This window comes from Archocentrus centrarchus, chromosome 17 (assembly GCF_007364275.1).
Source record: "Archocentrus centrarchus isolate MPI-CPG fArcCen1 chromosome 17, fArcCen1, whole genome shotgun sequence".
NCBI lineage: Eukaryota > Metazoa > Chordata > Actinopteri > Cichliformes > Cichlidae > Archocentrus > Archocentrus centrarchus.
The window spans coordinates 32,979,068-33,002,107 of NC_044362.1; the positions used below are offsets into that span (position 1 = coordinate 32,979,068).

The 23,040-nt window shown below is 45.3% G+C and overlaps 1 protein-coding gene across 2 annotated transcripts in view; it reads left to right on the forward strand.

The window, feature by feature from the left end:
- The window catches only part of efr3a (EFR3 homolog A (S. cerevisiae)), a 115,046-nt gene that overhangs the window by 69,762 nt on the left and 22,244 nt on the right, over positions 1 to 23,040 (forward strand). For both annotated transcript variants that reach the window (XM_030751900.1, XM_030751901.1), the window contains 8 exons: positions 2,569 to 2,709; positions 12,654 to 12,732; positions 13,687 to 13,822; positions 18,600 to 18,767; positions 18,897 to 19,011; positions 20,628 to 20,679; positions 22,418 to 22,590; positions 22,678 to 22,753. In XM_030751900.1, the coding sequence (XP_030607760.1) occupies positions 2,569 to 2,709; positions 12,654 to 12,732; positions 13,687 to 13,822; positions 18,600 to 18,767; positions 18,897 to 19,011; positions 20,628 to 20,679; positions 22,418 to 22,590; positions 22,678 to 22,753 (940 nt within the window). The remainder of the gene's footprint in view (positions 1 to 2,568; positions 2,710 to 12,653; positions 12,733 to 13,686; positions 13,823 to 18,599; positions 18,768 to 18,896; positions 19,012 to 20,627; positions 20,680 to 22,417; positions 22,591 to 22,677; positions 22,754 to 23,040) is intronic.

The window sequence follows — 23,040 nt, forward strand, 5'->3', positions numbered from 1 at the left end:
GCTGTGAACCTCCTGTATGCACATGCATGACCACAACAACATGAATGGCTCACGTGTTTCCTGTTTGTGGGCTTGAGGCTGGATTTATGGGGGGCAGGTGCAGGATAACCACCATCTTCAGGGTTTTAGCATTTTTAGGGTCTCCTCCTCCTCATGTCACGTCTGTGGTTTTATAACCCTCACCTCTCTCCCTACCCTCACCTATGGTCACGAGCTTTGGGTAGTGACCGAAAGAATAAGAGCGCGAATACAAGTGACAGAAATGAGCTTCCTCTGAAGGGTGGCTGGTGTCTCCATTACAGATAAGGTGAGGACTGCAGGCTCAGAGTAGAGCCGCTGCTCCTCCACATCGAAAGGAGCCAGTTAAGGAGGTTCAGACATCTGACTAGGATGCCTCCTGGGCGCCTCTTGGGTGAGGTGTTCCAGGCATGTCCTACCGGGAGGAGGCCCAGGGTTAGACCCAGAACACGCTGGAGAGATTATATCTCTCAGCTGGCCTGGGAACACCTTGGGGTCCCTGTGGATGAGCTGGTGGAGGTGGCTGGGGAGAGGGAGGGCTGGGCTTCTCTGCTTAGGCTGCTGCCCCCGCGACCCGGCCCCGGATAAGCAGAAGAGGATGGATGGATGGATGGATGGATGGATGGATGGATGGATGGACGAGCATGAAAGAAAATAAGATGCATAAAATAAAAACAAACTTAAAATAAGAGGCCAAAATGTATCTTCCATGTTGGATGGCTTACAGAGAGCCTGTAGCTCACTGACTGCCCTCTGCAGCACGATGAGGACCGCAGTCGCCGACTGCACGTCTTACATCAGGGGGGAGTCGTCATGTTCCTCAGTGATGATGCTCCCTGCAGCAGCAGGGCTGTCTTGGACAGCTTGCACACCTCAGATTTCACACCTCGCCCTACAAGCTGAAGCTTCAAATAAGTTGAACTTTAACCCTGTTGTCAGCTGACATTTCACAATAAGTCCAGTCTCATTACAGAGATGTCCGCCCACGGGCATGAGGAAGACTCATTTCTCATTGGCTGCCAGGTGATGTTTATAATGACAAAACAGGACACCTCAACATTATTTATGTCCCGCTCCTACAGACACGCTCTTTCCTCTTCTTCCACATCAGTCACGCTGAAACATCATCTTCTGAGTTGTTTTTATTTTCTCATATCACAATGTTTCTGTTGCAGCTGCATTTGTAAACATTTCTTCGCAGGCTTACTGTCGCCTCTGCAGAGCCTCTCTGAAATCTGCCTCTCATTATTATTTACTCATTCTGCTGGGCTGCAGCTCCAACCAGAAGACTTTTTCTGCAGGTGACACTGAGCCACCAAACACTGTCAGGATCTGAGGTTTAGCTGAAAAAGCAGCTCAGTTATTAAAGCGGCTCTGGATTTATCGCAGCAGAAAGTCTGTTTGTTTATGATCACAATGGGAGAGAGAAGCTTCTGCTTCTAGAAATGTATTTGTCAGTGGAAAATGTTTATTTTGAACAACAAGTGGGTTTATTGAGAATGAATAAAGGTCTGCGAGCTTGTTAAAATGTGTTAACGCTGAAGTGGAAAACCTGTGGATGCTGAAGTGTCTCCAACACACCTTTATTTTATCTTTTAAATGTTCAGGTTCTGGGAAACGTGGAATTTCTTACCTAATGAAGACATATTTTCATTCCCAGAGCATCAAATACTGGTGCCGCCTCTGGTCTTGATGCCATAAGGCGTGAGGTTTATTTTAGTTAGATGGGGTCTCTAAATCCCAACCCATCAAACATGGATGCGTCTAAAAACCCTGGCCTAATTAAGCAGTACTAATAAGTGCATGAGATCAAAGTCAGACAAACCCTAAACAAGAATCTATAAAATGCAACTTTTATTAGATCCATCCATCTGTTTCTGCTCCGTATCAGGTCTGAGCTGTGCAGGGTGGCAGTGATAGCAGTCGTGCCCAATCTCTGCAGCGTGTCCTGGGTTTGCCCCGGGGGCTCCTCTCAGTTGGACACTTTGTTGGATGCTGAGTGTAGCTCCTGAGCTCCTCGGCCCGTCTCTAACACTGAGCCCAGACACTTTGGAGAAGAAGCTCCTTTCTGCTGTTTGCATTTTCAGCCTCATTCCTTCGGTCAGCACCCGAGCTCGTGGCTGTAGCTGAGGGCACCTGACAGCAGATCGAAAGCCAAGCCTTCCTGCTCTATTTTGCAACTAAGTCCTAACCCGGAGTGGGAAAACCACCTCTTATTTTCAATCATCCATCCATCCTTCCACCCTCTCTCTGGTGGCCTGGAAGCTTTTTGCTGCACTCTCTGTAGATTTTTGTGTTTATGATGAAATGATTCTTGTCTGTATTTATAACAAGTTGTTGAAACATAATTCTGATGTTTTCAGTTATTTGAACTTTAAGAAAATAATTTTTTCCTTATTTTCAGTCCAGCTTGTCGTCCCATCATAAAGTGTATTTCTTCATTAAACAGCTGCTGTCAGGCTTTCAGTGCCCTGCTGATCAGGAGGGTCCTGGGAGGGTACATTTTTCTTTCTGAACAGCCTCTCCTGTTTCTCTCTCTCTCTCTGACAGGGTGGGGCACCCCAGCACGCCATCAGGGGTGGGTCAGGATGGCGAGGAGAACCCGGCGGCGCTGGCTGAGAACTGCTTCAGGGAGCTGCTAGGCCGGGCGGCCTACGGGAACATGAACAACGCTGTCAAACCCGTGCTGGTGTGAGTACCTGAGTATGAAGTGAGGATCTTATACTCACTCCTGTCAGTGAGAGTGAGGGAGGAGAGTCTTGGGTTAAATGAGGGATCTGATTCCCAGTCTGAGAGACGGAGGAACAAAAGTTTGTCTCTTCGGTCCAGGTTATTTTCAGAATAAAATCAGAGTGGGATCTGATGAAATTAGCATATAATAATATAAGTAATAATGCTACCAGCCGGATGTCATTTTATTCTTGGTATATGCAGTGTTTGATGCAGTGTTTGATGCAGAGTTTGAGCGGTCGTGCTGAATCCATACAGCGCTGCAGTCTGTTATTGATCAGAAAAATAATAACAGCATCTCCGTGTTCGCTCCGCATCGACTCACATACCTGCCTCCTCGTCACCGCGGAAACACGGCAGATTTATATTACATGTTGGGTCCATGTCACAGAGAGAGAGGTGACAGGACCCAATGAACCGACACACACACACACACACACAGGTTTATATATATACAGACTCAGCTCGCTGTCTTTCATTTTCTCTCACACCGTCTCTGACTCCGAGCACACAGAGGAAATTAAATGAGCTCTGTTATCAGCCACGTGAATGCTGCACACCGTCTACAGCCGCTCTACCCCCCACCTCCTGGGAGTCTGCTCACTCGGCACGGTTTGCCTAAATTGGACAATTACGGAGCAAATGCTGAGCCCCACCAGGGTTTTCTCTGTTTCTGCACCAATGAGTGTGCAGCTCATACAGATGTTTAAAATGCAGTCGGGCTGCAGGCGATGTCGGTTGGTTAGTTTGATGCAGGGCCACCGTTTCCTACGGGATGGATGAATTTGGTAAAGGTGCCGCTCTGCTTTGGACTGATGACACCAGCAGAGTCTGGTAAACACAGGCTGCAGGTGTCTCCATCACAGGAAGTGGCTCAGCTTCTGTCAGCTTTAAAGACGGAGGCAAACTGAGCCAAGAGTTTCTCTGCAGTTACAGTTTTAACAGCTCCTCATTGAAGCACTCCACGTTGCTTTATTCACACGTGTGCTCCTGAACACAGCCATATTTTTTTTTTCTAGTCCAAAATGTGAGTGAAACTCTTCAGCTGTGCAGCAAAGCTAGCATCCCCCGTTTTTTATTTATAATCTATTTATAATCTATCTAGCCTGACGAATCATTTTTTAAAGACAGCATCTCTGTAGCGTTGGTGGGATGTGTCGGTAATACTGGTGTCTGTTGTAATAAATTCTGTGTTGAGGTCAAAATAAATGAGGGTCGTATGAAGTGAACTTTGACTGTCGTTATAAATAATGTGATCCTGATAGAAACAAACTCAGAGCGGCGGTGAGCACAGAAACGAGCAGCTTCGTTATTCTTTGAGCATTTTTGTGTTTTTATTGTTGTTCTCAGCCTCGAGTCAGAGTCACGAGTGTTAATTAACTATATACCCGATGCTTGCACATGCAGACGGGGGGGGGCGAGCCTCTTAATGCTGCCATTAACAATTAATTAGACAATATTACTGTGGCTGTTTGACATCTGCAGCTCCTCTCTCGTTCCCTTTGACTCGTTCCACTGGTTTCGTGCCTTCGAGCTTTTTCCAATAAATACTTGAGCGCTCGCTGTCCTTTCTTCTCCAGGTCTCCCTCCTTTATTCTTCCAGAAAAAGGACCTTGGACTGACCTCACATTCGCGACCCTCTCATCAGTGACCTCTTTGACCTCGGTTCAGCTGTTTTACAGGATAAAATGCATCCTGACCTGTTGCAAACCTGCATGCGTCAAAGATGTTGATGTCACATCGAGGGCGGTTTGTAGCAGCGGAGCTACAAACCGCCCTCTCCCTGGCTTTCAGACTTCTTTCTTTTCTCTGGCTTTATTAAACTGTCTCAGTCTGTGTGAATCAATGAGGCTGTCTGTCTCAGAGGAAAATCACTTCTCTACCAGCATAACACAATCACCAGGAGGAGGAAAAGCTTTAAATAGGCGCTCTTCATTTTCTGTCTTTCTGTGGGCTGTGCCTGCCAGGAAATGTACAGCTTACCAAATCTCCATCTCTGCTGTGGGGGAGCAGTCCAGTTGTACATTAGCATTACATAAACCGCTAATCATCTTAGTTGAGATTATTTAGGCCTTAGTTGAGAGGAACCGACACCTCAGGAAACATCTTTTCATTTAGCTGCTACAGACTGCGTCTGCTGGGCAGGTAGTTTCCAGCTGATTTAACCACCACCTGCTGCTGCTGGAGACGCTGAGATTGAACTACACAGGGAAACTAGCAGCCTGAACAGTTCAGGTCCTCTGCAGAGCGACTGTGAGGTTCTTCGGTCCACAGAGGAATCTGAAGGGTTTTGGTCTCCTGTCAGCTGAAGTAGGCAGTGATGGAGGAAGTATTCCTAAAAGTGGTCTGATCTAGTCTTACTGACCACATTCACCCATTCACATCCATGCAGTGATGCATGTATTGAGTGAAACAGCGGCTCCATATTACTGTATCCACTAATCCAATTCAGGGTGGCAGGGGGGCTGGAGCGTGACCCGGCTGTCAGAGGGCGAGAGGCGGGGTACACCAATTAAGGTCAATTAACCTAACCCCATGCATGTGTTCTGAATGCGGGAGTGAACCTGAGGGGAGAACATGCAAACTCCACTCAGAAAGACCCCCGACTGGATTCAGACCCAGGACCTTCTCGCTGTGAGGCGGTGGTGTTGCACCAGTATATAAAGTTATCATGTAACATTTTAAGTACCGTATTTTTCGGACTATAAGTCGCACCAGCCAAAAAATGCATAATAAAGAAGAAAAAAACATAAGTCGCACTGGACTATAAGTCCCATTTTGGGGGGGAAATTTATTTGATAAAATCCGAGACCAAGAACAGACATTTCATCTTAAAAGACAATTTAGAATAATAATGGATTAAAGAACAGGCCGGACAGGGTTACGCCTACGGTATGCTAACGTAACACATTCAGCTACATGAAGCATAGACTACGGACTGAGATGTTAACGTAACATTAACAGTTATTCAGATAGCCACAGCATAAAGAACATACTAACAAGTTTACCAAACCATCAATCCATTGAATTCTTCATCCTCAGCGTCACTTCTAAACCACTCTGCACACTCCGTAGGTAGACGAAGCGCCTCTTCTTCCTCTTCTGTGTCGCTTTCGTCAGACTCGTCGTCAATTGCAGTTCCAATTATTCCGGCCTTTCTGAATCCCAATAGGACGGTTTCGGTTGTCGCTGAAGCCCACGCTTTGTTGATCCATCCAATAACTTCCAGGAAAGTTGGGTGGTGCATTCTCCCGGTTGCCGTGAAGCTGTGCTGTCCATCCATCATCCACTGCGCCCACAGGTTACGCAAGACTGCCGTAACGCTCCGGTTCACGGAGATGTCAAGTGTCTGAGTATTTTGGTTAATGTGTTAATAATTTCAAATATAAGTTGCTCCGGAGTATAAGTCTGGCCGGACTTTTAGTCCGGAAAATACGGTACTGTTCCGGGCAGTTCTCGTTCCCGGGGTGTTAAATCATGCTTTTCTGTCAAGGCTGCTGATGTCTCAGACATGAGGTGGTGAGAAGGGTCTGTCACTCCCAGCTCCATATTTATCAGCCATAAGGGCTACACCACCTTTCCTACCTCTGACCAGGTATGTTTCAGTGCCTGAAGCTTACGAGTGAGTGAAAACAAAAGTCAAAAGTGAGTGGAAATAAAACCAAACCTGCAGTCACCGGGCTGATTAAACTTCCATATAAATATAAAATCTGCAGTTCCTCTGAATTCCACTTGAGGCTGCTGCCAAATGTGAGTCAGTCTCCTCAGACTCCCATAATAAAATCTCTGGCAGGTTTCCAAACACTGTAAACTGCAGCTGCTCGCTCTGTGCTGGGCCCATAAACAGAAGACGTACGTCCAGATTTGAAAAGTAAAGCCAGCACAAAGGTGCATTAAACCTGCATTCTGTTTAATACCCAGCAGGGGGCAACACGTGGTCGCAACAAGTCTTCCATTTATATAGAGTTCAGTTGGAGAGCTTGGTGACTTTTATGGATTCAATCATAGTTTCAGGTCCTATTAAATAAAGCATGAAGTTCATTTTGTAGCTTGGTCGTCATTAGAGTCAGAAAGGAGGATTATCCAGGGTGCGTTCAGCGGTTCGCTTGGTTTCCCAGTCACATCCAGTTTCAGAACACCAAGACTGTGATGTCACAGTGGCCACGTCCATCTTTTATGTACAGTCTGTGGTGAATCAGTAAGCGGGGCCCACCGTCCCCTGGCGGCTGACGCTGTCAGAACTGACAGCACTCCTCCGGCCTCATAATGTGGATCCTGTAGGGCCATAAAATGGGTCCATTATCGTTTGACTGCAGGAACATGAAGCCACTGATGCCAGAAGACACCTGAAGCTGGATGGTGAGGCTCATTATGAGACATCACATTAAGCCCTGGGGTAATAACACTATTAAATGGGTGGTTTGTGTTTTACAGGGTGTTTATTCACTTTACAGATTAGTAATTTTATGTAATAAAATTGTCAAATAATGTTAGTGGTGTACAGAAAGTTTGATTTTCCTCTGAATTGTTAGAAAAGGTCAGAGGCAGCAATCATACCGAAGTAAAGTGCCTAATTTGTGCCTGAGTAGATGTTTACTTTATTACTTTGAGCTGTCGCTGTGGGTTTGAAGGCGATTCGTTCATATTTTTGTTTTAATTTGTTGGATCGTGTCACTCAGCCCCGTCTTTCACTCCATGATGCCTCCGTCCTCTCTGCTGACACCCAGTCAGAGCTCATCTGAGGTCTGACACTCGACGTGGGATGTCTGCAGAGTATTCACACTCACACAGTCTCTAACACACTCACACTCTGTCTGCCTTCAGCCTCTGATAACCAGCCTTTAACGCTGCAGCAGTCTCCTTCTCGTGCTTCCAGTTGGCTACTGTACATCGTGTGTTCACGGTGTCACCTCTGGCTCTGACTGACTCACTGGCGTTGTGCGCCCCCTGCAGGTCAGGCGATGCCCCCTCGGCTGCTGCAGTGTTTGAATAATCCAGCCTGATAATAAAGACTGAGGCTGTTTTTGTTTCTGTGTGTGGAGCCGGCTGTGACAAGGTGGTGCCGATGTGTCTGAAACAGGGAGGATGAAGCTTTGTGTCCTGATGGAGGCGATTCAGTGATTCAGTGCTCGTATTTTATTCAGATCAGTGTTTTACAGTGCAGGGTGATAAATACATGTCCGAGTTATTCTTGTGCTTCCCCTGCACGGTTAGTTGGGGGTCAGCACCTGCTGTAACTGTAGGCAGCAGGTGGAGCTGACTGGATCAGTGTGGGTCTGTCTTTAGTTGTGGGGGCTGCATTTTGTGTCGTGGGGTTAGTTTGTAACCACCAGGAGGAGAAAAGATTTCTTAAATCTTTGGTGGTATTTTGTCAATCAGTCCTATCAGTAGTAATTCAAAATTGTATTGCACAGGGTGAGGAGCGCCACCTTCAGGCAGGGTGGAAGAAAAACACAACACACACACACACACACACACACACACACACACACACACACACACGCCACCCTAACAGCAGAGTGAATTATAGCAGGTTCTCATTTAAGCTGCCATTCATAATTAATAGCCTGCAGTCTTTTTTACTCCTATATCACTTTTTTCCTAACCTGCTGGGGCCACACGCAGAAATCAGATGTAATATTTTCTGGTGTCTGCAGCGCAGCAACACTCTGTGAATAGCAAATACATTCAGCCCCATTACAGCCTCATTGAGAAAACTGTCAGCCTGACGGCAGCAGAACAAGACCGAGCGCTCCCATTAGTGCCGTCCAGTCTTTCGTTTTTCTCTCGATGGAGCAGCCACCGTGCTTCCCGGCCCGCCGTTCCCCTCCGTGCGCCTGAGAGCTGTTCTCTCCTCCCACACTGCTCCTGCAGGGAGGAGGACGGGGGAGCGTCTTCAGACTATAAATAGCAAGCAAGGATTGGGGTTAACAGAGGGGGAGAGTTTTGGGTGTTTGGATTGACGTCACGTTGGCGAACTGTTCTCATGCAAATGGCTTCCAGTCCTCTGTATCACGCTCCTCTTTTCTCTCCACTCTCTTTCTTTAAAACTCAGAGACACATGAATCCTTTCTGGTCTGAACGATCCTCGTATGGTTTCAGCTGCCCGACATTTAGGTCAGATACTAAAATGGCACCTTTTTTTTTTTTTTTTTGTCTGTCTTCAAGTTCCCCTAAAACAAAACCAAAAAGGTCAGCAGAGGGGGTAAATTCAACATAATCCCTCCATAATGTTAATAAATGGTTAATTAAAGGCTTTTGAGAATTTATTATTAAGTTGTACCTGCAGGCAGGTGTAAATGAGAGGACTGTGGTGCATCGGTGCACGTCCTCCTTCATGCACCGGCTGGTTGCTTGGTTAAATTCAAGGACCCTTAAAGAAAGGTAAAGGTCGGGGGCTAGTTTAGGTCAGCGGATTGAGCAGGTGAGGCCGTGTCTTCCTCTTAGCCTTTCTCCCAGCTTCCTGTTCCTCTCCATTGTCCTATCACAATAAAGGCTTAGCTGCCAAAGATTACAGCCAGGTTTCACCATCTCCGGGCCATCGTTACCTTTGTCCTGTTGGTCATCGCTCTGTGTTGGGTCATGTTGGGAAGATGACAGAAAAATCGTCACCAGGAACTCGCTCTTTCTGCCAAAGTTCATTTGCATTTCTGGGGAATTTCACACTAAGTTGGATTTAATGTTGGACGTTTTGTTTTCCATAGGACTGCAGAAATTCAGAAAATTTGTGTTTGGTTGATTATTTCTTTGTGGTAATGATGCTTCTTGGCACTAAATCTCATACTGTTGGAAAGCCTGTTTATTTCTCCTTAAATGGTTCGGTCCCTCAACAGCCTGGCCCCTCCTCCTCGTGCTGGTCACCAGCTTGGTCACACACCGCTGTGGGATGGCATCCCATTCTTCAGCCAGCGTTTGTTGGTCAGGTGCACAAACAGCTCACCCAAACTGATCCTACGAGTGTTCAGTGGGGTTGAGTCAGGACTTCGGGCAGGTTGTTCCATCCTCTCTGATAGGTGGTCTCTGATAGACCCGCTCTGTGGGGGCGAGCGTGGTCGTCTTGGAGGATAGAGTTCTTCCCAGTGGAGATATGGGATTAGTAATGGTTGCATCTCTCTGCAGTGAGATTGCTTTCAGTGATGACAAGCCTTGTTTTTCCAGTGAGGCTTTCTGACAGTTTAAGAAGCAGGGAAATAATCAGCCAAACACAAATTTCTTAACTTTTTGTGCTGTTTAATTACAGCTTCTTATATGAGAAGCTGTAATTAAAATAAGCCCCTCCTTCCCCACCTGAAAAACTCTGACAGAGGTCAGATATTTACCTGAAAGGACAAAGCTCAAGTAGTTTCCTGCATAATGAAATTTAAAATGTTGCCTCAAAAAAAAAGAAAATGCTAGGAAAAGAGTGTAAAAACAGCCCTACCTTCATCCTTTAGTAGGGACCTGAAATTTTCATTAGTTCCTGTTATGAAGGACTTCTGTTAATCCAGTGCCTACAATCAGCTTCATTCATTGGTCCGTTCATCATTCACTGACTCTCTCACTGATCTGGACAATCATATCATGCTGTTTGCACCCTGCACCGCCTCCCACAACATACTCTGTCTGAGTCTATATATATTATATATTTAGTGTATATATTTGTTACATTTTTATATTTTACTTTGACCATATTTTGTTAATTATTCTGTTTATATCTTTCATGCTGGTGTGTAAGGGTAGTCGTCAAAGCATTTCACTGCTCGCTGTACCTCGTGTGAGCGTGTAAACTTTGATTTGATTGGATTGAGCAGGGACCCCTCGATCTTTATTCATCTCGCTCTTACGCAGGACGGCCGTGTGGCCTTTGACGGCTCTCATCCGCTGTCACATAATCGATCCACACCTACGATACAATCCTGTAAATGGGCTGAATTTAAGATGATCTTCTCTGCTTTTATCGACCACTCAGAGTGCTTTAAACCAGCAGCTGCATCCGCATGTTCGCACACAGTCGCACGGCACTGTTTATTTATCGATTTGTGTTGATGGACAGGAATTTTCCGGTTGCAGAGAACTCCGGCTTCATGCATTCCCTGAAGGCAACGATGCACATAAGCGGCACCATCTTGAATCAGACGCTGCCGTTTCAGTTCAGTTGCACTGACTCAGTGTTCGTGTTGAACTGCCTCACAGCGATCAGTGGTGTGCATCACGCAGCGATGATGTGATGTAACAGCAGTTTTGTTCATACAGAGAGTCAGAGATGGACAGTAAAGGGGCTGCTTTGCTGCTGGTGGCTGGTCCCTCTGTGTTATCCTTCACTCACATTGGCAGCTGATTCAGTGTAATTTAGGACCGTCCAGTTCAGGTTTCTCTGGTTGCCTCCTTGACATGAATCGTCCCTTAAGGGGAGCGTTGGATGGAGTGGCGCCTGTTAATGAGGGATCAGCGTAAAGTTTGTTTTCCTGTTGGTAGAGATTTCCTGGACCTTTTAATGTAGAAAAATGCAGCATCTCATCAGACGCTGAGCACTTTGAGCAGCGTGCCAAATGAATTGTGACCCGAGGAGATGCCAGCATGAGCTGATAAAGACGCAGCGCTCTGATTAAAGTCCTTTTCCCTCGTCTTTGCTCTGATCATGAAGTGTATAACAGTCCTGCTTTTGTGCTCAGCACTCAGGCAGTTAATGAAGACACAAACTAAAGCAAACGTGGGAATCTTATGAGGATTTAGGCACCAGCCTCAAGTGGCCGTTAGAGGAACTGCAGCTTTTCGGACCTCTGAAGTTTGCTGCTTAGTTTCTATGAATTCATCAAATACCAGAAACATGAGCTAAGCTTTATTGTCTGTTTCTGGGAATTAGTGCTGTCATCTCTTTTTATAAACTCCTGTTGAAGTCAGTGATGTGGCTGTAAGCTGGTGGGTGAATAAGCCGTCCTCCTACCTGCCTGTTTGTATGTATGCACATGCAGTATGTAGGCAGATGTATCCTATAGATGAGCTTACCTTTCTCCCCCAGAGGTGATTAAATCTGCCGTTATCGATCGTTATCGCTCCTCTTCCGTGCCTTCATCGACACCCACGTGGTGCTTCTTTAAAGCTCTGACCTCGTGTGTGAGCCTCTATGACTTGGTTCATGTTTAAGTGCATAAGTGTGTTTCTCCCTCTGAGATCAGAGGTGGGATTACTCAGATTTGACTGTTTTCTGCATTTTTGTGCTCATTGTGCGACTGATCCTCCTCTGCATGATCTAATTATAATCTGTCTATATTTGTCTGCAGGCAGCGCGTCGTTCACTCACAGCTGTGACTGTGGTTTGAAGGCAGCTAATGATTATTTTAGCTTGATATTGGATCTTATAATTAAACAAAGATGCGATTTTAATTTGCATTTGAACATCAAAGCAGATTCTCAGCGAAGTCTAACAAACAAAAAATAATGGCTAAACTCAGTTTATTACACGATGAGCCTTTTTATTTCTGTCTTTATTGGTATTATTTTCATTGTTACACAATAACAACTTTGAACTGACCCTAAATCTGTGGCTCCTACAATCCCAACAGAAAATGCCACAAAGTTGCTGAAGCTCAAAGAAGTCCTGTTAATAGGACACAAACAAGCAGGAGAAGGCTGTGAACGGTCTCAGGCTTCACCACCAAAGGAAACTAACTAGCAGCATTAAGGATGCACACGAGCACGGGTTATAGGAGGAGACCGGAAGGATGGTTCACCAAACTGTGAAAACATCCTGCCTAATGGATGATTCTCAAATATTAACACTGAACAAATTACAGATCAATTCTCAGTCATTCAGCTGACTCAGTGCTTTTGGATTTTACCGTCCAAAGAGGAGTGCCGCTTTCACAGATTCAGTCTTCTTAGAGGTGGTTCATATGAATAACCCTTCATTTTTCTTCTTCCTCCAGTCACCTGGATAACCATCACCTGTGGGACCCCAACGAGTTTGCAGTTTCCTGCTTCAGAATCATCATGTACTCCATCCAGGTGCAGTGAACTTCATGTTACACGAGTTGGGAGGTGCAGTGAAAAACTGAGCTGATTTGATCTGGATGTAATGAAAACCAAGCACAGCCACGGTCTGTCCCGCAGAGGTGAAAACGAGCCTTTAAAAAAGTTCTTTCTAAATCAGTGAAAATCAATAGAAAGAGCTCGATGTCAAAGGTCGAGTTCTGAAGTAACCGTTCTGCAGCAGAAAACAGTTCGGGCTGCCAGTTTTTAATAACTGAGATATGTCACAGGAAATAAAGGAAAGCGTCTTCCGTTATTGGTGCAGCTGGTCCAGTTTACAGTCGACAGTCATTGTAAGATGTTAGCGACAGTGATAGAAGTAAGGCTCCATATGCTGTTTTCATGAAGACATCAACACAGTTTGATGCTGTGACGAACAGTTTGGCTTCATGGAAATGTGCTGGTTCATTGCTCTCCACCTGACTTATTTAAAATTGAAGGCTGTGTTTGTGACAATCACAATCTGAAAGTGAAGCCGATGCAGACGTGCCTCTAAGCTGCATTCTTTCTAATGGCCAGCAGGAGGCGACTGGTCTCGTTTCAGAGAGGCCTTATTGTACTGGGACTTTAATGAGACCAAACGTTAAGTTTAAACGTTTTCCTGATGGGTTTATGGTCTCGGTTGTTAGTTTTAAGTCTTATTAATTACATCACGATGCTCATTTTGTAAATGAAGTTTCCATTTAGAGTAAAACAGATGATGATACAGGGCGTGCTTTACAGTGAACCTACCGTCTCGTGTGAGGGGGGATTTCCCACACTCGACAAGTCTGGTTTAAAAATGCCAAAAAGATAAAACCGCTTTAGTCCGCTGGAGGCTACAAGACTGAGCTTCACTGATCAGCACTCACTGTCTGACCTGCAGCCCGCCGTATCTTTGCTGCAAACATTTTAAATCCTCGTCGTCTCTTTGACTCTGTGCTTCTGCAGGCTCAGCACTCGCACCACGTGATCCAGCAGGTTCTGAGCCACCTGGACAACCACAACAAGAACACGCCGCGGGTCAGAGCCGGCATCGTCCAGGTCCTCCTGGAGACGGTGGCCATCGCCGCCAAAGGCTCTGTGGGTGAGTTAAAGTGCTGCTTCCCTCTGCAGGACGAGGAGGAGGAAGATCTCCTCAATCGATTTGTCTTCTGATTAAAGGAATCTGATACAAACAGATTCAAGTTAATGTAACTTCCACACAAGGACAGACTGAACATCAAATAGTGCATCTTCATCTGCTAGGCCTCCTCCACTACTACTACTACAACACTTCAGATTGAAGTATCACACTCCGTGCTCCGCAGCTGTAATTAGCACCACACTGGACTCAGATTCGGCACCGAGGGAGACTCTGGCGGTCTCCATGTTGATTTTCTGCAGCCAGAAGAAACCATATTTACGCTGTTATCAGCTGACTCGGTTTGTAAGGGATCTGATCATCATATATTTTAATTTTAAACTATAAACTGAGCTGACGTGTATCGGATGAACTGTTAGGCCATATTGTTGGTCAGAAACAGCAAACACAGTTAAAGCGATCCAGTTCAGTGACTCAAGGAGGCCACGCCCACTAACTTTAACCCTGAGTGAAACCCTGACGAGGTGGGTTATAAAAAATTCAACCACCAGACATTTGTTAGAGAAAATTAGCTGCAGAGACCAAAATAAGTTTGTGTAGCAGGCTGTAAACATGTTTATCTCTGCTGTAAACATTGTAAACATGGCAGCCTCAAGTGGACATTAGAGGAACTGCAGTTTTTGCCACTTCCTCACTGATTTTGTTTTCTAGCTCCGTAGGTTTAGTTTAAAACCATAAAACCCAAACATGTTTTAGTATATTATTATATAAGCATAAAGAAACCTGAAATCTTTTCCTTTGATGAGCTAGAGTCAAGTTTCAGCACGTCTCAGCTGCCTGCTTCGGTTAGCCGGAGAAACCGTTGATGAGTTCTTTGTTTCGTGTGTGTTAAATTAAGCCGAGGAGAAAATGTCACGGTCCAGATGAAGTGTTGATGCAAACGCCTCCCGCTGCAGAGGAAGACTCAAAGTATGAGCTGTACTCTTATTAAATAAACTGTTAGAGCTGAAACAATCAGCAGATTAACTGTGGATTAGCTGATTAGTTTACCTCTGCGGGGGGTTTGGTAATGGAGTAATTGGTTTCTTTTTTTTTTAATCAAAATATAGGCTGTGAATTTGTTTTCAGCTCCTTAAAGCTTTGCTGCTTTTTCCTCATCTTTGTCCCCATCAGGACGGCTTTAGTGAAAATGGGTCATTATTTCAGATTGAGGCAGGCGCTGGGGTGGGAGAGGGTTGCAAAGCAGCTTGCAGATTCTCAGCAGCTGTTTGCAGGTTAAAGCAACTTAAACAGTGCACCTTATATCAAACTGCCACATATGCATGGGATAGCAATAAAACTGTTGTGTACAGTAGGTGTTGTTGAGCATTGGAAGAAAATAAAGTTATGATAGAAGTCTTACTTTGTTACTCAGACTTGAAGGAACAGCTTCATGATGATCTCATAATTTAATCAGGAAAAGTAGATACAGACTCAAAAGTGTGTAAACAGGTGCTCGAGCGTTTCTGATGTTGTCACGTGTGTGTGTGTGTGTGTGTGTGTGTGTGTGTGTGTGTGTGTGTGTGTGTGTGTGTGTGTGTGTGTGTGTGTGTGTGTGTGTGTGTGCTGTCCTGGGGATTCGTTCTGATTGAATGTCTGTGGGCACTAATTGGCTGATAATTAAATCATCAGGAAGTTTGTCACTGTTGGGAAGAAAAGAAGTAAATCAACACAAAACATTCAAATTATTCTTTGATGTAAATACAGGTGAAATCAAACTGAGGTGTGAAAATAAATTCAAAACTGAGTTTATTTAATTGAAGAAAAGATGTAAGCAGTAATTATTTTAACTGCTTCTTTCTGGAAATAAAACACGAGCTTCCTTCTGGGTAGGAATGATCCAAGGGTCCAAACGACGCGACACGTTCACCTCTGAAAGTGAAAGCACGACTCCTCCCAATCTGTGGCTCGGTACAGTATGACCCTGTGGTTACATTTAAACTGACAGTAGAGCAGCTTCTGCAGACCCCCCCAACCCCCCCAGCATAAGCCTGGCATCAACAAGCATTCTGGGTAATCACAGTTTTTCATGTCTCAGTTCTGTGCTGTTTATTTTAAAAAAAGAAGTAAAAGCAGATAAAGGTGAGTCTGAACTTCTGTCCGAATGTGTTTAACTTTTATTTGAGCCTTGAGTTTCTTCTTTTTATCTTTTACCAGCAGATGTTGTCAGAACTACACGAGGGTGACGTGAATATGAGATGCGTGTTGATGCCAGAAATGCAAAGAATATCTTTGTTTACACCACCAGACACTATCAGTTCAACCTAAACACACACAGAGTGACCAGAAACAGACATTTATACAGGACGATACAATCTGACCTACTGCAGTGACACTGCAGTAATACTGCAGTAATACTGCAGTAACCTGGAAGGGTCATCTTCACTTTCTGTCTCCTTCAGCTTCTTCAGCATTTTGTGATATTTGTGTCTTGGTTGTGTCGCAGTGATGCTGAACGTACTCCATTTTTTTATCTTCCTGGTTACTCTGTGTCATGTGATGCTTGAACACATCTACCAGCTGAGTGGGGGAGGCTGCAGAGATCACACTGTGATTGTGTAGCTGAGTGTTGGTGGTTTGTAGAATAGCGCTGATTCTGTCAGTAAATCTGTGTCAGTAGATGAGAGTAAATATTAAAGGTAATTCAGGATGTTTAGAAGTCCTGTTTTCATAGATGAGACGATGGATGTTGATTGTTTGCACAGAGAAAGTGGAAAACAGATTTTCATTGTTGTTCACAGCACAGGATGCTGCACTAATGTGGTGTAATTGTAAATTAGCTAAAGACGACAAAATGTTTTTGTAACGGACTGTAAACATGTTTATTTCTGCTGTTGCTGGACTTTGATATTTTAACGTGGGGAGTTACAGGTTGTTAAAGCTAATGAGCGTACCCCCAGAGTCCGACCGATTTATCAGCAGGTCCATATTATCAGCTTGAGAAACACCCTTCAGCCATGTTAGGAGTGTTGATATTGCCTAGTTTGTGCGTCAGAGGAAGTGCAGGTTTTTGGCAGCTCTGTAATGTTGCTGCTCTTAAGGAACACGATCTTTGTATTCATAACATCTGATAAAAATTCACTGTGGCTAATTTGTGTTTATACGTGCGTTAATATCTCCATATTTATTTATTTTTTCTTTCCTTAAGCGTTCTGTGACAGAGTGAATTAGGACAACAGAAGCAGAGCCCGTTACTGTATTTTACTGCAGTTTATGGAAAATATCTGCAGGTCCAGCTCCACCAGTAATTCATCATTAGATGGTTTTAAGTGTTTAAAGCAAACTCCGTTTCTGCTCCTTATCACAGCCTTGAAGCTCTCGAGCCACCAAACACTCAAATGAATTCTCTTATAATTGGACAGTTTTCTGCTCCATGTTTTCATCCCGGCCAGGTTAAGTCACCAGTTTTATTACTAGAAATTATTGTTGCATGAAGCTGAAAGCAACGACATGAATGAGATGTAATTCACAATACTTCATTTAATATAAAACTCATCGTTCCTGCTGGATTTCCATATTTTAATGGCTGTGAAGGAAACATTGATCACCCGGTGGCTGATCTGGAACCAGTTCTGTGTGTTTACACTGAAAAGAGGGTGCACCAAAAAGCTGACCCCAGCACCGGGTGGGAGCAGCTGCTTCCACCACATAACATCGGCTCTGCTCAACACCTTCCTGGTGGAAAACAGGTGTATGCTGCACAGATGCTGATATGATATTTTTATTAGCTGGACTCCTCCAGGAACCATTAAGGTTTTAAAGTATTAATTTAAAGTTGAGGTAAAGTTATTTTGTCTTGTGTTTAATGAAGCAGAATAATGTAATATGTCCCTGGATTATTGGTTAAATACCATGTCAGCGGAGTCAGATTAACTAAGCGTGTGTGGAGCAAATATGCAGCCAGTTCACTGCAGGTCGGATTAGCTGCTCAGAAACGAGCAGACCCGATGAGGCAGCAGGAAATCTGTTATGGAAAATAATTTTATACGCGTCTTCTCAGAAACTGCGCAGCAGTTCAGGTCAATGAAGGCACGTCTGTGTTTGGATCTGAGGGCGAAGGTTCCTGCTGTTTGAAATCGATGATGACTGTTGGGGTCGTGGAGGTCGCAGCGGGTTTTTCTGGAAAACTCTGACTGCTCAGGTGGAGTGTGGGATTTATCCGAACAGGGCAAACCTGGAATCTAAACCGGGAATTTACTGTGAGATTCTGACCAATGGGGGTGTTTTTGGAGCGACTGTTCTGTGTATGTGCACAGATATTATTTTAATTTCTCAGCTCTAAACATTTGGGATGAGGACTCGGTAAAGAGGCTGACCCGGGCGCTCGCAGCGTTGTGCCGTCAACCGCTCCAATTATGCACATATTCTACTAACATCTGCCACTGGCATTCAAAATAAATGAACACTTCTAATCGCAACTGTCACAGAGAGAGAGAGAGAGGTCCTTTTTTAGTGTTGAATAATAATCATTTTCAGTAAATTGCACACAGTACAATAGCTGGTCTGACTCAGTTAAATTCATCCAGCCACTTTAGGCCAAACTCCGACAAATACATTTGCAACAAGGCCGGGCACAAAATACCTCACCGTGCCTCTAAATCCTGACACGGTCCTGAGAGCTTTCCTCATTTTTCCGATGCCCATAAATTCAACATCCAGGCTGGAAGAAAACAGCAGCTACAAAAACATCAGTTTAATTCCTTCTGTGTTTAATCCGATCTGCTCGTGTGTGTGACGGCAGGTCCCACCGTGCTGGAGGTGTTCAACACTCTGCTCAAACACCTGAAGATGAGCGTGGACTTCGAGCTGGGCGAGAACTCGAGGAGGAACTCCAGCTCCAGCGTTTCGTCTGCCCGCGGTAAAGAGAGCGAAGAGCGGATCGTCCAGAACGCCATCATCCAGACCATCGGTACGAGCGCCTCTGTTACTGGGGGGGTCTGTCTTTGTGTTAGTAAAGATTACGTTAAAACACTGAGGGGGAGGAAGATGTTTGTTTGTCTTTGAGTCTGACTCATCGTTCTCGTGGCGCTCCTGCCAGGATTCTTCGGTGGAAATCTGCCAGACTACCAGCGAGCTGAAGTCATGATGTTCATCATGGGCAAAGTGCCAGTGTACGGGACCCCCTGCCACGCCTTGGACACCGCCCAGATTGGGTGAGTCACACATTCGTTATCCAGAGACCCCGTGGTTCCCTGGTAGAGCCCCAGGTTACAGTCAGTTAAAAGCTGTAACATGTAACACTGGACCCGCAGCAGTTTTTAAAGAATAAAACATCAAATACATTTTCTGTCCTTTTATTTTCATCAAATCTGTCCTCACTTCACCTCCTGGACACCCCGCAGTGGAGCCATCTCTGCGGTTTAAAAAGAAAGGGAGTTAATCCCTCAGGAGGGTGCAAGAGCACAAAATCCCAAGTTAAATGAACACAGTCTTCCTCCTCCTCCTCCTCCTCCTCCTCACAGACCTACAGACGTTCTCTCTCTGTTCCTTTTTGGGTCATTTCTGGAGGAGAGAACTTTGACTTGTGGCTTGTGGAAGTCACTAAGTGGAGGTCCTCAAGTCAACACTAAAGATCTGATATTCGTCCTTCACTGTTATTAAATGAGTCTCTGGATCCTTTTAAGAGGAAAAAATAACTGAAGGTTAATTTAAAGTTTGATTTCAGCAAAAACAGGCAGATTTGATCAAATTTAATTCACACGCAGAGACAAAATCACACTTTGATTTTGAAGCCTCAGGTTTTGTTTTGACTGACATCATATTGTTGTTTTTATTGTAAAGTGACCATATTTGTTCGAGGTTGGAGTTATTAACTAACGCTAGCTCAGATTCTTTCATACAGTCACGGGAAAATAAAGTTTTCACTCTGAGGTCCTGTGAAAAATGAAGTGCACTATTACTGCTCAGGTTTGCAACGTTGTATCTGAACAAAACAATGTCCTTTGGACAGATGAGACCAGAGTGCAGATGTTTGATCATGATGCACAAACACAGCAGGTCAGCACAAACGTACCGGCTGTCAGCACGCTGGTGGAGGGCTCATGATTTAGGCTCATTTTTGCAGAAACAGTCGAGTCGACCACAAACTCCTCTGAATCCCAAAAATTAGAGATAGAGACAGGTGTGACGTCACCTGTCCAGCAGCTAAAGCTTGGCTGAAACTGGGTCATTCAACAGGACAATGATCCCAAGCGCTGAAAAAGAAAAGAATGAAGGTGCTCCAGCCTTCAGCCTGACTGATGCTGTGGTGGGACCTTCACAGCTGAAGTGATGCCTGCAAACTTCAATGAACTGAAACAACGTTGTAAAGAAGAGTGGGTCAAAATTCCTCAATATCGATGTTACAGAAAATTATGACTTCAAGTTATTCCTGCTGACGGTGGTTCTACTGAATCGTGGGGTGTGCGTAGTTTCCCACAGGACAGCTTAGAGTCCTTTTTCACTGTGCAGCACACACACAGACTCAAAACGCACCAGCAGTAGAAACACAGTCGAGTCCAAAGACACCGATCAGCTGTCGAAGTGACCCTAAATTTAAGCCTCAGAAAGGAGAATAAATGCAGTCCTCACCCCCCCCACTGTTGTTAATGAGCAGGCTGTAACCATGTTTGTTTTAACATGGAGGTCTCTGGGGACTGACTCACCTTTGTGGACGTTAGAGGACCTGCGGTGTCAGTCTGATCTGGACGCTGCGTTTGTGTTTGTCCGCGTTCGCAGCAGAATGGCTGCGTCGCTCCTCACAGGTTTTCTTTATTTCTCTCTAACTCAGACATCAGGGAACCAAGCGGATCCAGACCATGCTGCTCAGCTCCCTCATCATGGTGAGTCCTTCCTTTTTAACCCTCTGTGCTGTCAGTGAGAGAGGAAACAAAGACGGTGACATACAAACGCGTTAATAATGAAAAACACCACACGGTCCCGCCCACGCTGTCTGATTAACTCCCCAAATATCCACCGATGAATAAAAATGAGTCATTTCTCTAAATTTAAAGTGTGCTCCTTTTTTAAATCAAAGGCATGATTAAAGTTCCCTTTCTGAAGTGTTTTTCTGACATTTCTCCAGTTACATAAAGTCTCATTATGTGTTTATTATGGGCCATGTTGGAGCTCTGGCTGTTTAACACTCGACGTCTCCATGAAGCCGTTTCCTTCTCCTTCATTATCTGCTTCAGTTAGAGACCCTCATCTCCCTGAGACGAGGAGGCACAGGTGGCACCAACACACCCAGCAGTGACGCACACACACACACAGACACTCACTCGCTCCTTTCCCTGCCGTACCCTCGTGCACCGCAGCGCGCCCGTGCCCGCTTTCTTGCCGCTTCATTACAGATGTCTGTCCTCATCTCCCCTCGCCGCGTCGCCACCTGCTTCTCGGTGCAGCTGGAGGAGGGGTGAAAGGTCAAAGTATTTATAACGCCACACGACTGCAGATGGGGCTGAGCTCTGTGTGTGTGTGTGTGTGTGTGTGTGTGTGTGTGTGTGTGTGTGTGTGTGTGTGTGTGTGTGTGTGTGTGTGTGTGTGAGAGAGAGATATTGGAGACTGTGGGGGTGAAACTCAGATGTTTGGGAGTTTGTAGTGGGGGTGAAAGAAGAGCTGGAGGTGAACAGGGAACATGGGAGGGAGTGACAGCGAGGCCTCAACCAGACTGCTGTAAACGAGTCACAGATCCAAGCTGTGCTTCTATGTGTTTAATGTTTTTAGGCTGAAGGGCGACACACAGTATGGGGTTCATCCATCTATTTTCATGGGGGGGCCACAGCCTGTCCTGTCCGTCATAGGGTGAGAGGCAGGATGCACCCCAGACAGGTGGTCAGATATACGAGGCGTGGTTAGTAGATAAGACTGGTAAATCGACCCGCGGTGCACAAACCAGGCGGTTTAACCCTGACCAACAGGAGAGCGTTAACATCCAGTGACAGTCTGAATCAGCTGACATGCTCAGTTCACTCTCACACCTCGTTTGAAGCAGGTCTGTTGTCTTCATTAAGGGTTTCTGTGTCTCTGAAACTGCTTAATGATGATCCTTAAAGCTGGACATACAGAGGAGACATAACAAAGTAATAATAAAACCTCCCATTAGCAGCTGCAGCTTGAGCAGTTGTATTAAACCAATCTGTGAAGAAATCGGTGGGTTATGGTGGTTTCTCCTGTGCTTGGATCTCTGCCTCCAAATGCACGCATGTATTAAGAGGCCCTGCTCCCCCCTGAGCAGTATGACAGCCATGTTAATGTTTCAGTGAACAGCAGTGATCAGTGTGGCTTCTGCATGCATGTTTCTGTGATTGGATATATTTTTAAAAAGCCCTGGTTTGTGCCCACGTGGGTTTTTTGTGCAGAATCACCTACGAGGTCACAGCAGGCCCTGAAATCTCCAAACATCACGTCAGGTCGTTCTGATCAAAAACCATCACAACAGAGTCACAAACGGCGAGAAAGGTCAACGCTCGGACACTTTCGGCCGCTTGTGAACGTAACCTTTAAGCTCTGCTGGCGAGCCGTTTCTGCCTGCGGATTAATTGCACCGCCATAAATCTCACCTTCTCTCCTCTACCTCAGGTGACCTCTGGCTTCAAATCTAAGTCCATGGCAGCCGCATTGCCTCCTCCCTTCCTGGACCCGCTCTTCTCCATCTCTCTTATGGAGGACAGCGAGCTGAGGCAGCTGGTGCTTGAGATCCTGCACAACATCCTCGACCGCCACGACAATCGCGCCAAGCTCCGCGGCATCAGGTACGGCGTTTACACGAGCCCCGCGGTCCTGGTCCCAGTGGGTCTGACACTGCTTTAATGAAGCGTTCATGTCCATCTGTGTTGCAGAATCATCCCTAATGTCTCAGCACTGAAGATTAAAAGAGAGAAGATTTCCAAGCAAGACGTCGCATTCATGAAGAAGGTATTTTAATCCTGCTGAGGTCACCGGTTTTATTTAAGAAACACACTTTTAATTTCTCAAATATCTGGAAGGAATTTCCAGGACGAGCCTTTACTGCTGACCTCGTTCAGCCTTCACTGGCAGTAGGTTAGGACAGTCGGGAATGCTGGGAACTACAATAATCCAAATCTGATCAACTGCCAGCACAGAAAACATCAGATTTTGGCATCAGAAGATCAGATTTTATAGAAGTCTATGTGAAAAGGAGCCTAATCACCTTCCTGATGGGTTTATGGTCTCAGCCTCTA